The sequence below is a fragment of the Vigna angularis genome, chromosome 2, assembly GCF_016808095.1.
Source record: "Vigna angularis cultivar LongXiaoDou No.4 chromosome 2, ASM1680809v1, whole genome shotgun sequence".
Lineage (NCBI taxonomy): Eukaryota > Viridiplantae > Streptophyta > Magnoliopsida > Fabales > Fabaceae > Vigna > Vigna angularis.
Genome location: NC_068971.1, coordinates 7,818,814 through 7,835,986, shown reverse-complemented (window position 1 = coordinate 7,835,986; position 17,173 = coordinate 7,818,814). Strand labels below are relative to the sequence as shown.

General features: G+C 37.7%; 1 protein-coding gene across 1 annotated transcript; it reads left to right on the top strand.

The window, feature by feature from the left end:
- Window positions 1-14,277: 14,277 nt before the first annotated feature.
- Window positions 14,278-16,872, top strand: LOC128195237 (uncharacterized). Its single transcript, XM_052872471.1, has one exon. The coding sequence runs from the start codon at window positions 14,278-14,280 to the stop codon at window positions 16,870-16,872; it is 2,595 nt and encodes an 864-aa protein (XP_052728431.1).
- The last annotated feature ends 301 nt before the right edge of the window (window positions 16,873-17,173 follow it).

Below are 17,173 nucleotides of genomic sequence, written 5' to 3'. Positions count from 1 at the left end.
ATTCCTTTGTTGAGGGGGAGTATTTATTTTTACTTTTTGCTTATGATAAAAAAGGGGGAGAAAAATTCCAATTAATACAGTTATTACTAACATGTTTATATGTTTGTAAGTCTAAAATCTATGCAGGAAATTAGAAATGATTTTGAAGAGATTTTTTATCATCATAAAAAAGAGGGAGATTGTTACCATTGGTGTCCTGAAGATATTATGGTTTTGATGATGCTACAAGATGAAGAACTTGAAGACTTTTGTTGTACTTATTTTAAAAGCATTTTGTAGAATTAATTGTATAGGAATTACTTTGTTGATGTAAGAACACTTAGAAGTTTTTCTGTTTAGAAAGTCTTTGCGCAGATAATCCATTATTAGGTGTGATAATCGATTATCATGAGCATGTTTGGAAAAGAGTTGCTCGCGCAAATAATCGACTATTGCTCAGGATAATTGATTATTCCAGTCTGAGTCAGTATTGCCCAAGTCGCGCAAATAATCGATTATTCCTGAGGATAATCGATTATCACCTTTTTGAAAACTCCATAACGGACACAAATAATCGATTATCACTTATGATAATCGATTATCACTGGCAGTTGGGACATGTGTTTTCAGTTTCTGACTCTGCACGAACCTGGGCTTATAAATAGAGGTCTTCACAGCTCTTAGAACCCAAACTTTTCATTTTGAGAGTATTAGAGCTTTGTGCCTAAGGGAAGCTCTTTGAGAGTGAAAAGGGATCTATGCCATTTGAGAATACAGTTTGTCTGAGGAAGTTCTCAAGTGATAGAGTTGCTTAAGTCAAGTCTTGTGAATAGGAGTAGCTCGCGCTTAGTGTGTCTAAGGTCGGAGCGGTTCTCTTTAAGTTGGCTGAGCAGGTTCTTCCAGTTCGTTTGTTGAAGGAAGATTCTTCCATTCTTTTGTCGAACGAAAGGTGTTCTCGTTTCTTAATCTTTACTTCATATCTTGTAATCTGTACACAAACATTATTTTAGTGAAAAAGGTTAATCACTGTTTATAGGGATTAATGACTGAACGTAGAATCTTTTTATTCGAACCAGGATAAAATTTCTGTGTTGATTTTCTTGAACTCTACACTCTTTAAACTCTTAGAACATCAACTGTTTGATAAAAGTTCTCTAAGAAAATCAAGATTTTTAAACGGACTATTTTATCTTGTTTATTGACCGCTACACGCTTTCCGCTTATTTTATTCCGCTGCGCGACTCTATGATACCGGTTATCCGGATACCGACAACCTTTGCTAGAACACCCTTCGTCACATCAGATTCAAAATCACCACCTTTTTCCTTGTATCTTGAAAACCCATAATGTGAGCATTGATGTAACTTTTCATATTCCTTCCTATACAACACACAATTGTTTGGACAAACATGAATATTTTTATACTCCATACCCATTGGACATAATATCTTCTTCGCATCATAATTAGATGTTGGCATCGTGTTACCTTCAGGAAGAATGTCAGTCACAACTCAAGCAATTCAGTGAAACTCTTATCACTCCACTCATTTCTTGCCTTCACATTAAACAGCTTTAATATTGCCGACAATCGAGTGTACTTAATGCACTCCGAATACAAAGGCATTTCTGCATCACTACACAAAGTTTCATACATATGTGATTGTGCAAAGACATCATCTCCAATATCACGAATCATTTGCTCCAAACCATCTTCCATAACAAAATCCACTTCTTTTGCTTCATTTTGAGACACATGTTCTATTGGTACTTCTACTAATTCACCATGCCATGTCCACTTTGTGTAGCTCCTTAGGAACCCATCGCACAAAACATGCTCCTGTATTACTACAAGGGGTAGTCTCTACTCGTTCAAGCAATTAACACATGAACAATAAAATCTTCCATTATTATATACTACATTCCTCGTAGCAAATTCAATAAATTGTTCTACTCCTCTCTTATATTTTCGGTTGTTCGTTTAGAATTTATTGAACTTCGGTCCATATTAACGTTATATTGCAATGAACTGAAACCAAGAAAGTGGTGACACTTTAACGTTCATTTAACAACATTAAGCTTTGTAGAAAATTACAAGGCAATAACATTATAAAGGTTATTTAATAACGTTTATGCAAAGCTTTAAGGCTTCCTACAAAACAAGTAGGTGATGCCACTTCAACACTAAAAAGAAACTTAGGGATATGCTCTTTGAATAAAGAAAAATTTTGTTATGTTGTGTTCATTCTCAATGTCCCTCCTACTACTCTTATTCTTAAAGGACAACAAATAAAACAATTATGGTTTTGTAAATATGTTTTATATCTACAATGAAGAACATAGCTACAATGGGTAATTTCAATTGCCATACATGAAAGAAAGAATAATTTCATTCTAATAATCATATTTGGAAGAAAAAACATGAACAATTACAAAATAATACAACTAAAAGACAATAAATTACAAAGACATGAAGGATAAAAATTAATACCTTAGAGATGGAACCTTCAAATTGATATCTTGGAGGAGGAACCCTAATCAATGCTTGCTTGTAATTGTATCTTACGTTTGACTTGCTCTTCCTTAGTAATTCAGTTTGCAACATTATCTTTTTCGTCTACATTTATTCAATTTTAAAACTCATCAAGAATCTTGACAAGATATAATTCAATTATTACATAATCTATGTAATTTGATACTTATTTAATAAATAACATTAATGAATATTTAAAGAACACAAAGTTATGGCAAAAACGCATAAAATTTCTCCATTCAAAAGTGTAATCAATATAACATCATAAATGTGAAATCCTTAAGAGAAATATAGGTAGATTCAATTTATTTTCATTGTTCTTGACCCAAAATAGACTAGTGCAAAAATCACATTTTATAACATAAAAAAATGACCTATTATAACGTACAAACTGGGGACATATTTCTGGGTGTTATAGTAGGTCTGCGCATTTTATGACAAAGCAAAAAAGTACGTTATAATAGATTTAGCATATTATAATGTAGTTCTTTTTACCTATCATAATATCAGAATTAACATATTATAACATATGTTATCATGTACGTTATAAAAGGTGGTTTTTTTTTAAAAAAAAATATGCTTACATTTTGACATCCGTCAAATTTCTTGGTATTATCTTTTTATCTAATAAATATATAATTAATAAAAGATATATTATAATCAATTTATAATCAATAAACAAAATGGAATTCTTTTCATACATTAAAATGTCTAAATTTCCAATTCATTAACCTCTAGTAACATTTCCAGTTCTTTCACATCATTTTCATCTAAGCGAACTGTTGCTAGACTTGCTGTAATGGCTCTATATATCTTTGATTCAATGGTGGGGGAGGCAGCAAACCAATTTGCAGCACCTGATCCACTGACGGGTGATGATGAAGCCCCTTTTCTTCACAAGAATCAGGGAACTACTAGTTTCACAATCTTCACCAAGTATGAACTCAATAAGTTTGATGCCTAAAGCAAACCTAAAAATACATAAAAAAAAGAGCTTGAGCAGAATGACAGTCACCTAGTTTGAACTCAATATAATACTAGAATAAAATAATATACTCAAGTAAATAGCCAAAATAACAATTAGCTCACAAGACAAAAATAGAAAAGTATAGTTTGAAATAACTGATATATTAGGAATCAAGATATTTAACAGACAATGAGGAATATAAACAATCATCATAAAGATATAATGAAACACATGAGTTAACCTTATGATGCAAGGCATCACGTATGAGAGAAGCTAGTGGTATGAGTGAATCCAAAACCTTGCTTCCACTTCTGCAGGGACAGGATTTAAGGTGATGAAATAAAGGACCATAGTTATCAAATATTCACATTTTTATTTTCCCCTTTTCTTTTCAGTTTACATTTGAGGAAGGGCAAAGAAGGGTGAATGAGTTAGGGGTTAGTAATACATACTTGTTTACGGCAGACATCTTTTCCTGTTGTTGCTCTAGCAAAGAAAGACCCTCTTCAAATTTTCCTAGGTGAAAGTAGGCTTTAAGCATCATTGAACAACGCCAAATTCTGAAGTAGAAACCTTTTGAGAGTTGTGAATTATCCAGATCTGTGACTTCACAACCAGCATCCGATGGACAAGCATTCTTCTCTGTAGAATCAAGGGTCTTGTCACCTAGCTGAATCACCTCGTCATATCTACAAAGTTGATACGTGTGGCAAAAGTTATCCAACACAAACATAATTGGTACAAATTGTAGCACAAATACATTCAAGACAAATTTTGAGAGTCATAAAATCATAACCTAAGCTTAGTGAAATTCCATCTTATTATAAGAAAGAGTCACTAACCATTAGCAGCACCTTCGCTTTCATTTCGAGCAATTTTTCAGAGTATGAACTTATCATTAGCGCCTCATCAATATGTTCTAGTGCTCTCTCTACATCAGTTGATGTTCGTCTTAGCAAAAACTGAGCTGAATGATTGATGACATCTGATACTTTCTGTCATATGCATTAAAAACACTAATCAGTTCGAAAGTGAGGGACAACATTCACATCAGACACATAAAAAAGTATAAATTAAAAAACATTGAAATCTGGTTATGGTGAATAGAGAAGGAAATGCCAAAAATGCTTAGAAAAGGTAATATTAATGCAGATCAATAAAGAACCGAACAAATAGATCAATCACCTGACGCATATTAATTAGTATAAAGTAAACACTAGCACCAAGCAAAGAAGCAAGAAAATAAAAACATGAAAGAAGGAGCGTCAATCAAGAAAATGAATTGTGCACTCTCTTAACTCAAGGAATTTTGTTGTCTAGAAAAACCAATTTTCTTCTTAGCCCAACCTCAATACAAGCCTTGAAAAGTCCTTGTGATGATAACTTGCTTGTGAGTGTGTTTGATATGTGGTTAAATGAAAGGCAAAGTTGATTCATGTGACATTGTGATGGTAGAGTGTAAGAGTGACACCTTACTATACACCTTTGAGTTTGAGTGAAACACTTTTGAGTGGTTGAGTGAAACACTTTTGAATGCTTGAGTGAAACACTGTCTTTGGTGAGGAATTGTTCCATGCACTATATGATAACATTCTTGCTTGGTTGGTTGATTATTCATGAGGTTTGCATCTATTGTGTATGTCTTGATTATGTGAGCACCATAATTGAAGCTTGATTGGCTAGAGCATCATTATATCTTGACTAATTTTTCTATGATGAGCATTCATGAGTGATTTACTTGTCCTAAGAGAAAAATGCTTTTTGAGGGGCGAGACCATTGTAGTTTGACTATTATTTAAGCCAGATTTTGTTTTGCTTGAGGACAAGCAAAGTTTCAAGTTTGGGGTTGTGATAACAATTGAAAAATCGTTATTTTTATACTTAATTTTGATATTAAAAACATCCGTTCTGACTTAGAAACTTGCTTTAACTCATGTTTTTGCTTTAGTTTTGTGAATAAGAGAGTTGAAGGTGCATTTAATGGTTTTGTGCTAGATTCCCTTGATTTGGTAGGCTATTGGAATTATTTGAAAGAAGAGTTAAAGCACCAAATGATTGGAATGCAGAAAAGTCAACCAGAATGCAGAAAAGTCAACCAGAGTGCAAAACGTCAACCCGAATGCAGAAAAGTCAACCAGTCAATTAAAGTGTAGAAAAGTCAACCAGTGTGCAAAAAAAGTAGCGTTGAGCTCTAGTTTTGGGCACTAAGCGCCAGTTTGAGTGTTGTTTTCTGCCCGGGTGCCCCACTTAGGGCGTTGAGCGCTGACGACGTGGACTTGGACCTATTTTCTGTTATTTTTATGGGCTTGGACCTGTTTTCTTTTATTTTTATTTTCTATTTAAGGACTTACCTGTCCCAGGGATTGTATCTTTTGATGGGTTGAGCATAGAAACACATTTTTCACCCCTTGGGGGTAGATTTGGAGATGGTAATGACTCTTCTCTTCTCTTTCTAGGATTTTTCTATCTCTTCCATTCTTCCATTCTATTGTTCATCTAGTTCTTCCATGACGATGGAGAGCTAAACCTTATTTGTTGTTGGAAAAGATGTAGCCTCTTAAACTATCATGTATTGAATTGATTCTTGATTATATATGCTTTACTTCATTAATTGTTAGGGTTTTTCCTCTTTACTGATGGAATCCTGCCTGATGTATTTTATCAGTGTCCTCTTTTTGTAGTTTTTACATTTTATTGTGCACTTATTTTAGCTTGTAAGGAGCATGAGTTACTATAAATACCCAACTCCTCTCTTGTATTGGCAGTTTTGAGATTAATGAGAATTTGATTTTCTGACCTTCAGAAATAATTCTCTCTTGAAAGTCATATGCTAGAGAGTCCAAAGACTCCCTCTAGCCACCTTCCAAGCACACTCTCATTCTTCGATTTCTCCAAAAATCCCTAGTGCTTACTCTCACATTTCCACGCTGACGCATCACCGGCCACTGTGCGCGCACATCAGCGCCACATCCTTCTTCAGCACGCGTCAGCAGCCACATCTTCAATTCTCCTTCACATCACAACCGCGCCTCTCATTTCTTCCCTCGTGCATCCATTACGCATCCCTCCACATTTCAGAGAGTCTCCTTCTCGTTCTCGAGAGCTCCATTGTCGCCAACCATAGATCCGCACTCTATACGCATCTTCGAAGGTATTTTATCTTCGTTCATCACACTACCACATCTTCTTCTAGGGTTTTCCACTTCCTTCCACCATTTTCCACCTTTCAAACACCTTAATGCCTTCGATCTTCACTTTTCACTGATCATCTGAGTCATTTGAACCGATTAATCGATTTATATTGAGTCTCATCACCATTTTAGGGTTTCTTCGTGTCCAATTTGAGTTTTCCCTCTTTTCTAGGGTTCGTTCATGATTTTAGGGATTTCTGCAATCGATTTCGAGTCTCTCGGTTTCCTTAGAGTCAGCTCTCAATCTAGAGCTTCGTCTACATTCCGCTGCGTCTTTCTTCATCGAGGAAGCTTCGAGGAGTCCGAATGGAGCTCGCACAGCTTCTATCGTCATCTTCTCGGGCACTCGTCCATCATTTACTCTTTGCATGCTTTGTTTAACTCATTGAATTGCATGATCTTTGATTTTGTCGATATGGACACATACGGAGAAATCTAGAACTGAAGAAATTCTCCCGGAAGCAATATTACCTAGACATAGGAATAGGAAGATCGGTTGCCTTTAAGCTTCTGTGCGAATGTAATGCATGATTAATTACTAGGGAGACAAGGCATTGTGAATAGTAATTAGGAGTAGGCTTTCTTCACCGAGACATCGGGTTTAAGGTAAATTAGAAACTGGCATTAACATTAATGAAGAAATCTAAACCCAACAACAATATCATCAACTTCATCCATTCATTCTTGTGTTTAGCCTCAATTGATCAAATTGCATTCATGTTTATTTTATTGCATTTGCATTCAAAAACCCCAAAATTTGTTCTTTAGAGTTTTAATTAGTTGAGTAATCACATAACTGTTTAGTGCCGTGAATCTCTTGGGAAACGATACTTGGTCTTACCATTTATTATAACTTGATACGATTCGATACACTTGCCGAGGTCTTAACAAGTTTTTGACTCCGTTTTCGAGGATTAAAAATTTGTTTATCAAACATCTGAAATGGTTTCTCCAGGCTGCATTATGAACATTTCATACTCCTGGATGAGCGTGTTCTTTCTTGCGCATTTCATGTCATTTGTACCTTCATGTGTGACTCTAAGGACCTCCCACATTTTCTGTGCTGTCTTACAAACTGAAATTCTATAGAATTCATCAAGTACAACAACAGATGAAATAATATTACGAGCCTTAATATCAAATTAGGCTCTTCTATTTTCCTCAGCAGTCTAGTTAAAATATGGTTTTTCTACTTCTACACCATCAATAGTACTTTTTGGAATATAAGGACCATTTTGTACAGCTACACAGATGCCACTGTTAACCGACCCCATAAATAATTCCATTATGACTGTCCAGAATGCATAGTTATCACTAGTAAAAAGTGGTGGTCTGTTGATGGAAGCACCTTCGGCATACACTTGAGTTTGATTACCGGCCATTTTTGAAAAAGTTTGATAGAATATCAAAGCAAGCTCTGATACCAATTGTCGGTATCAGGACAACCGGTATCTTAGAGTCTCGCAGCGGATTAAAATAAGCTTAAAGTGTGTTCGGTCACAACTTAAGTTAATATGGTCTGTTTTTATAAAATTAGTTTTCTTAGAGAAAATTTATCGAAGAGTTGATGTGCGGAAAATGTAAAGAGTGTAGGGAGTAGAAAAATTCGACACAGAATTTTTATCCTAGTTCGAATCAAAAGATTCTTTCCGGTTGTTAAGCACTATAAAAACTGATTAATGTTTTCACTAAAAATCAGTTTCACAGATTTACAATAGAGTGAATGAAACAAAAGGATAAAACCTTCCTTCGAACGAACCAGAACAGACCCCATAAAAATTTTCATTCTGACTTTCCAGAAAGCATAGTTATCACAAGTAAAAAGAGGTGGTCTGTTGATGGATGCACCCTCAGCATATACTTGATTTTGATGACCGGCCATTTTCGAAAAAGTTTGAAAGAATATCAAAGCAAGCTCTGATACCAATTGTCGGAACAATCGGTACCGTTATAGAGTCGCACAGCGGAATAAAATATTTGGAAAGCGTGTTACGGTCACAAATCAAGTTTTGATGGTCCGTTTTAGAAAAACAATTTTCTTAGAGAAAATTTATCAAACAGTTGATGTGCATAAAACAATAAAGAGAGTAGGGAGTAGAAAAATTGATACACTGGATTTTTATCCTGGTTCGATTCAAAAGAATCTACGTCCAGTTGTTAACCACTATAAAAAGTGATTAACGTTTTCACTAAAATCAGTTTCATAAATTACAATAAGAGTGAATAAAAAACAGAGAGATAAAACCTTCCTTCGACGAACGAACCGGAAGATGACCACCTTGCCAACTCGAAGAGAACCGCTCCGATTATCGACACACGAAACGCGAGCTTCTCCTATTCACGAGACCAGGCAAAGCACTTGAACTAGCTTTTTAGAACTTCCTCAGACACACTGTATTCTCAAAAAGCTCAGAGTTGTCTTCTTAGAGTTTTGGAAGAACCTTATATAGCCAACTATTCTGAATTCGTAGAGATGAATTATAACTGCCACAGATAATCGATTATTGTTAGTGATAATCGATTATTTGAGTCTGTTATAGGGTTTTTCAAAAGTGATAATCGATTATCCTGAGGAATAATCGATTATTCCAAAGACTTTGGTAGTTCTTATCAGAACTAGTGATAATCGATTATTTGGAGTAATAATCGATTATTCCAGACCAACAAGGTTTTGAGAAAAGCTCAGGATAATCGATTATAGCTTCTAATAATCGATTAAATGCGTAACTGTTCTGGAAGTACAAGTTTTTCTAAGTATTACATGTTTAAAGCCTTTCCTAATACATTTATAATCTACAAAGTGCTTTTAAAACAATTAGAACAGTATATCTTCTTGCAGCATCATCAAAATCGTTTATCTTCAAATTTACCAATGCTCCTCATTGGTAACACTTTCTTCACCCCTTGGAGGAAGATTTTGGATGCTCAAGCTCCACTCTTCAAATTCTAGGGTTTTATCTTTCATTCTTTCATTTTTTTTATCTAGTTTCACCATGATTATGGTGAACTAAACCTTCATTATTGTTGGGGAATCAATGTAATCCTTTGAAACTCTCATGTATTGAATTGGTTCTTTAATTCATATGCTTTCTTTCATTAATTGTTAAGGTTTTTCTTCTATACTCTATGCATGCTTTGTTTAACTCATTCAATTGCATGATCATTGATTTTATTTATATGGACACATATAGGTAAATCTAGACATGAAGAAATTCTCCCAATAGTAATATTGCCTAGACATACGAATAGGAGGATTGGTTGCCTTTAAGCTTCTGTGCGAATGTAATGCAGGAATAATTGCTAGGGAGACAAGACATTGTAAACTAGTGATTAGGAGTAGGCTTTCTTCACCAAGACATTGGGTTTAAGGTAAATTATAAAGTAGCATTAACATTAATGAAGAAGATGAATTCTTGAATACATGAGAGTGGATAGGATGAATTGAAAACCCTCAACAACATCATCATCATATATTTCAATCACGTTTTGTTTCTTTTGATCGAATTGATCAATACATGCATTCATATCTACTTTTCGGCAGTTGCATTCAGACTACAAGAATTTGTTTTACAAGTCTTATTTAATCAACAAATCACATAATTGTTTAGGACGTGAGTCCTTTGGGAAACAATACTTGGTCTTACCATTTTATTATTACTTGATATGATTCAGTAACACTTGCCGAGGGTTAACAATACTATTGCGAAAATTACAAAAATGTCACTACGCTATATTATGCTTCAGTTTCTGGTGAAGTGAAGCATAATGGGCGCGATAATAACTCTCTGTTTTTTACTAGTGTGTTGCTAGTAAGGGAGAAAGGAGAACGTGCCTATACTTCGAAGAGTACATGTGCGCAAAATCAGTCAGTCAAAACGAAAGAAAATCATACCTAAAAACATTTGTGTAAAATGAAAGAAATATTACATGTGTTGGTCACCGAAGCTTCACCTGAGAAGAGTTTGATTAAAGAAGAAAGTTTCGTGTAAAGATAAAATTGAAAATATTTTCACCCACCCCCGTATATTTCTAATGAATTCACTAACATATAATGTCTCAAAAGTGATATTCCGACGTTTTATAGCTCTTTGACGTCTGAAACTAGGACATTCGACATGATACGTGTGTACATTTTCACCTTTGTGCCAAACATTTTCATCAAATTTTCCCAATATCTCAGAAATTGAGAATTCTAACATCTAATGACCATATGATGTCGGAAAGTATAAATTTGACATCAAAGTTCAACATTTATTGAAAAAAAAGTCATCGGTCATATTTTACATTGGCATTTTCATATTATGTCATTGAACGCGAAACTTCAAAGCCCTTTTTTCTACTAATGATTGTGAACGCGCTCGCAGACCAGGTTTGGATCCTTGCCCATTTAAAGTCTTTTAGGTATCGTTTTTTACTTTTTAAATAAGTTTTTCTATTACAGGTATCTTCATTGACATCACAAGTCAATGAAATAAAGGCAATAATGACATTTATGTTGCAAAATTGTCAGAGTTAATTACCTTCACAGTTTGTCATATTTCAACCATCATCGGTAATAATTGCGAAATTTATTTATTCAATTTTTTAAAAATATATGACCAACTAAGTATTATGTTATATTGTAGATATCTGATCAAGGAAGTGTACCAAACGATGAATGTAACGAAAAAGAAGAAAATTAGACATTGTTATTGTCTCTTTAATTCTACTACTGTAAATAGTGAAAGTTTGATCAAAATTCAACAAATACCAGTGATTTTCTTAAAAACCTGAAAAATTGCAACAGTTAGATAAAAAAATCGGTGGTAATTAATTACTGATGCAACATTTTTTAACGATTTTCGTAACTGCAAAAATTGTATTTTTTAATGATTAAAAACGCCGATAACGTTAAAATTAACTCCTCGTAAGGTTGCATATTTTTGTAATGTCTAGTGTGAGAACCTGAATAATTAAGCGCTTAAATCACACACTCTGAACCCATTTAATTCATTGTGCCACGTCAAAACCCACTCTGCATGCGCCGACCATGTGTCACTGAGGGAACGTCCAAAAACGTTGGTGGAAAACAAGTGGCGTGCAGAGGATGGACGTTCGTCCAGCGCGGTAAGGGAAATTGACCCTCTGCATGCACTGACGCCATCTGTCACGTCAGAAGCTTCTAAAAGCTGTAGTGGAAGCCAGGTGGCCGTACGTGATTGCATGGTCGTTCGGCGAGGAAGAGAAAATGATTTCTCTGAAAACACTTCACTCCATTCCATGCATTCACCTTCTTCCTCACGAAACCCTTGCTCTTCTTTTCTCCAACTTCTCTCTAAAACTCCTTCATCTTCTCTCTAAGATAACTCACCATCAACATCTCTGTTCTCGTTTCAGAAACCGTAGGAGCGTTCACGGTGTCGTGAGCTTTCATTTGAACCGAACACATTAGGATTTGGTGACTGGTAAGTTCTCGTCCCTGAACGTTCTCCCCTTTTGTTTCTGCGAACCAAATTCTGGTTGCATGCATGGGTTAGAGGTCTGATCTATTTACGATTTTTGGTATGTTAGATTTAGTGAAAGTTGTTGAGTAACTCCTTGGATAGAAAGCTGTGAGAGAACGAGTGAAACCCTAGCAATTGGAAGTGCACTGCTAGACCAGGTAAGGGAAACTTTAGTAATTTAATTTAATACTTGGTTGATGTGTATGAAATGCCTGAAGTATACTGGATGTCTGAAATGTATGAAATATTTGATGTTTAAGTATGCATGAACGAGCATGGTTGCACTGGATGTATATGATGAATATTGTTTGGAACTGTATGCTGAGAATGAAACGTATGATTTGGAATATGATTAAGTTTCTGTATGGTTTGGGATGATAATATGAATTTTGTAATGTATGAGATTTATGGTGGAGAAAAATTATAAGTTATGAATCGTATGAGAACTGTAAAGTTATTGTAAACTGAAAAATCTAGAAAATATCATGTTCTCTGCTTGATAAAATACGCTCGTCCTTGTACGGTCATATACCGTTCGGTTTCTCTAAAATTGATTTAGAGTGAAATTCTTTCATTTGGAAAGGATTCTGTCCTAGAACGAGCGTCCCCATTTGAAATGTTAATTGAGCGTTCGTCCTAAGTGGCGTTCGGTCTTAGACCGAACGCTCGTTCAAAAAGATAAATGATAAGTAGCGCTCGTCCTTATGTCGAGCGTTCTTCCTTGATAAGTAGCGTTCGCCCTTATGTCGAGCGTTCGTCTTTGATAGCGTTCGACCTTATGTCGAGCGTTCGTCTTTGATAGCGTTCGACCTTCTGTCGAGCGTTCGTCTTTGATAAGCGTTCGGCCTTATGTCGAACATTCGTCTTAAACGGCGCACGGTATTCTACCAAGCGTTCGTCCGAAATAGTGCTCGGCCTTATAACGAGCGTCAGTTCTAAATCGCGCAAGGTCTTCTATCAAACGTTCGTACAAATTGAATAATTATTGATTTTAAATAGCGTTCGTCCTGATTTTAAATAGCGTTCGTCCCGATCTCAAATAGCGTTCGTCCATACAGTTAATTAACGTTCGTCTTTTTAGAGGAGTGTAACTAAGATTGAAGATGTGATGTTGTGGGAATTATAAAATGTGCGAATCATATATGAGATGAAATTATGATTTTGGAGTTTGAACGAGCGTTCCAAGGAGGAACGTCTCTCTGATTTGATTACGATAAGTTGTAAAGTATGACCATGGTAAAATCGCTGATGGCTGATCATCCTGATATTCCGTGAGTGCTCGTCCTCATGTAGAGGGGAGTAGGTCATGTGTGGGAATGGCAGGAGACCCTAGCCCTATTGAGTACTTTGAGGCTGATAGGGTTAACCTCGGGTGGCAGCTGATGGATGGTTCCAGTTACTACATCACCCGGGTGCACGAACGCCTGCGGTTACTTGGATTCATACAGTCCGGACGGTCGTCATTTATGAGAGTTGGATAATTTATTCTATTTGATTCATTGATGTATGTCTTGTGTGTTAATTTCTGATGTTAAATTGTATGTGAAATGTATGAATTAAATTACCTAAGCTTACCCTTGCAATTCCTTGTGTTGTCTATTGGTTATGTACGTCCGTCTTGTCAATGCAATGATCATCCGTTGTGGATGTGAGCAGATGGTGAGGCGCCACTTGAAGAAATGCTGGAAGAAGAAAATTTGGAGGACGCCAACCTAGTCGAGGTGGAGGTTAAGGCCGAGCAGTAGCTCGCTCGCTCTTTAGTAGCTGTTAGTGGTTTTATTAATGTTTTAGGACGTTCGGTTATTTATTTTGTAAAACCGCTCGTTGCTAGCGTTCGCTGTTTTTGGACTTGACTTTTGTAACGCTGCAATTCAAGCGTTCGGCTTTTGCTCTCTGTTAGTTGTAAAGACGTTTTACTATTACTGTTAATTGTAATTAATTGTAATTAATGGTAATTACTATTTATTGGGATGTTACATTAGTGGTATCAGAGCAGTTTTGTTCTTTTAAGGACGTATAGGTTATGAGTACACTATGCTTTGCTGTGTGCTCAATGTGTGTTTGAATGAGTATTTCTCAACTCTTTGAACATTACTAACGTTCGTTTTCTCTGTGTCCAGAGAATACATGGCTCCTACACTTCCTCCCCCACCTCAACCTAATGAACCTGATGCTTCCAACAACTCTAGATTGTTGGAGAACGTCATTGAGAGACTCCAACAGCAAAATACCACCCTCATGGAACAAAACGCCACCCTTATGCAGCAAAACCAAGCTGCTATGCAAGGTTTGGAGGCCTCGCGTGTTAATTCTGAAAACACGCAAAGGCAGTTGATGGAGATCTTGGCGGTCACTAGAGGTGCACCTGGAGCTTCTTCTTCAAACGCCACTCAACATGCTACCCAACCCAATGCTGAATGGAGTTTGGAGAGTTTTCTCCAGCACCATCCGTCCAAGTTCAGTGGCAAGTGTCTTCCGGATGAAGCGGACCAGTGGCTGAGAGATATGGAGAGAATTTTCAACGCCAAGAGATGTCCGGATGAAAACCGCTTGGCGTATGCGGAGTACTTGCTGACTGGAGAAGCCAGCCACTGGTGGGCGAGCGCCAGAGCCATTCTGACGGACGCTCACCAGCAGATTACTTGGGAAGTGTTCAGAAATAAATTCTATGAAGAGTACTTCCCTGACAGTGTCCGTTTTGCAAAAGAGGTTGAGTTTTTACAGCTGGTTCAGGGGGGAATGTCAGTCTCCGAATATACGAACAAGTTCAAACACTTGATTCGTTTCAATACAATGGCCACCAGTGAGGAGTGGCAGTGCAGAAAATTTGAGAACGGTCTACGCAGTGATCTGAAGGTTGTGGTTTCCAGTTTGTGTATCCGAACATTCCCTGCTATGGTTGAGAGGGCCAAAGTGTTGGAGAAGAACTTGGCAGAGGCGGAACGACACAAGAAACAACAAACAGTAAGGGGCCCGATTGTCTCAAGGGGAAATGTGAATCAGAGGGGACCCCCTTACGCTCGCCCAGCAGTCAACACGAGTGGATCCCAAGCCTTGGCTACTGTCGGCCAGTCTGGACAGCCAAGAAGTTTGGCATGTTTCCAGTGTGGAGGACCGCATCTTAGGTGGGCTTGTCCTCAACTGAATGGGGGAAAATACTGCACTAAATGCAGAAGGAGTGGACACTCGGATCAGGAGTGTAATATGGGAGGCCGTACGGTATCAAGACCGCCGAACGCTGGAAGAGCCCAACAAGGAAGAGGTGGACGTGCGCAAGCAACAGGGAGAGTGTATGCAATCACGGGTGCTGAAGCTGCTCGTTCAGGTACACTCATCACCAGCACTTGCTTATTGTTTGGAAAGCCTTGTGGTGTGTTGTATGATTCGGGGGCAACTCATTCCTTCATCTCGAAGGCATGCGTTGAGAAGCTGGGGTTAGTGGAGAGTGAATTACAGTTCGACTTGGTGGTGTCAACCCCAGCGGCTGGTGGGATCAAGACGTCTACAGTTTGTGTAAGATGTCCGATAGAAGTTGAGGGGCGTAGATTTAAGGTTAATCTCATTTGTTTACCCCTTCAAGACTTAGAAGTAATTTTGGGGATGGATTGGTTGGCTACCAATCGGATTCTCATTGATTGTGGGAAGAAGGAGTTAGTCTTCCCAGGTGAAGAAGAGGAGGAATTATCTGTTGATCGCGGTCAGTTGAAGGAAGACATCATGGAAGGAGCGAGCTGTTTTCTGATCATGACGTATGAAGACAACGAAGTGGAGCGTTCGTCCAATGATGAGAGCAGTGGAGGACGAACGGTAGTGGATGACTTTCCGGATGTCTTTCCGGATGAAGTCCCTGGTCTACCTCCCGTTCGTGAGGTCGAATTCATGATCGACCTGGTGACAACTGCTGCACCCATCTCGGTTCAACCTTATAGAATGGCACCAGCCGAGTTGGTAGAGCTTAAGAAGCAAATTGAGGAGTTGATGGATAAGAGGTTCATCAGGCCGAGTGCTTCACCATGGGGAGCACCTGTGTTGCTGGTCAAGAAGAAGGATGGCAGCTCTCGGCTCTGCATTGATTATAGGCAACTTAATAAGCTGACTATCAAGAACAAGTATCCACTGCCAAGGATAGACGACCTACTGGATCAGTTGCAGGGTGCGTGCGTATTTTCAAAGATTGATCTACGTTCGGGATATCATCAAATTAGAGTGAAGGAGGGTGATATTCATAAGACTGCATTTCGGTCTCGTTATGGTCATTATGAATACGTGGTGATGCCCTTTGGAGTGACGAACGCACCTGCAATCTTCATGGATTACATGAACAGAATTTTTAGACCGTACCTGGATAAGTTTGTTGTAGTATTCATTGACGACATCCTCATTTACTCCAAGAGCTTTGACGAACATGAAGACCACTTGAGGATTGTCTTGGGCGTGTTGAGGGAGAAGGAATTGTATGCCAAGAAGTCAAAGTGTGAATTTTGGATGAAGGAAATCCAATTTTTGGGGCACGTCGTTTCTGCTGGTGGCATTTCAGTGGATCCAGCCAAAGTGAAAGCAGTCCTGGATTGGGAGAGCCCACGCTCGGTCACAGAAGTTAGAAGCTTCGTGGGGCTCGCGGGCTACTATAGGCGGTTCATTGAGGGATTCTCTAAGATAGTAGCCCCTCTGACGTATCTCACCAGGAAAGACCAGCCGTTCGCATGGACCGATCGTTGTTAGGAGAGCTTCCAGGAATTGAAGAAGAAACTAACGAGCGCCCCAGTATTGGTCATTCCAGACACTGCCAAACCTTTTGAGGTGTATTGTGATGCGTCGTATCAAGGTTTGGGCTGCGTACTGATGCAGGAAAGGAAGGTAGTGGCGTACGCTTCTAGACAGTTGAAGATCCACGAGAAGAATTACCCCACACACGACTTAGAGTTGGCAGCAGTCGTGTTTGCATTAAAAATCTGGAGGCATCATCTGTATGGAGCAACGTTTCAAGTCTTTAGTGATCACAAGAGTCTTAAGTATCTCTTTG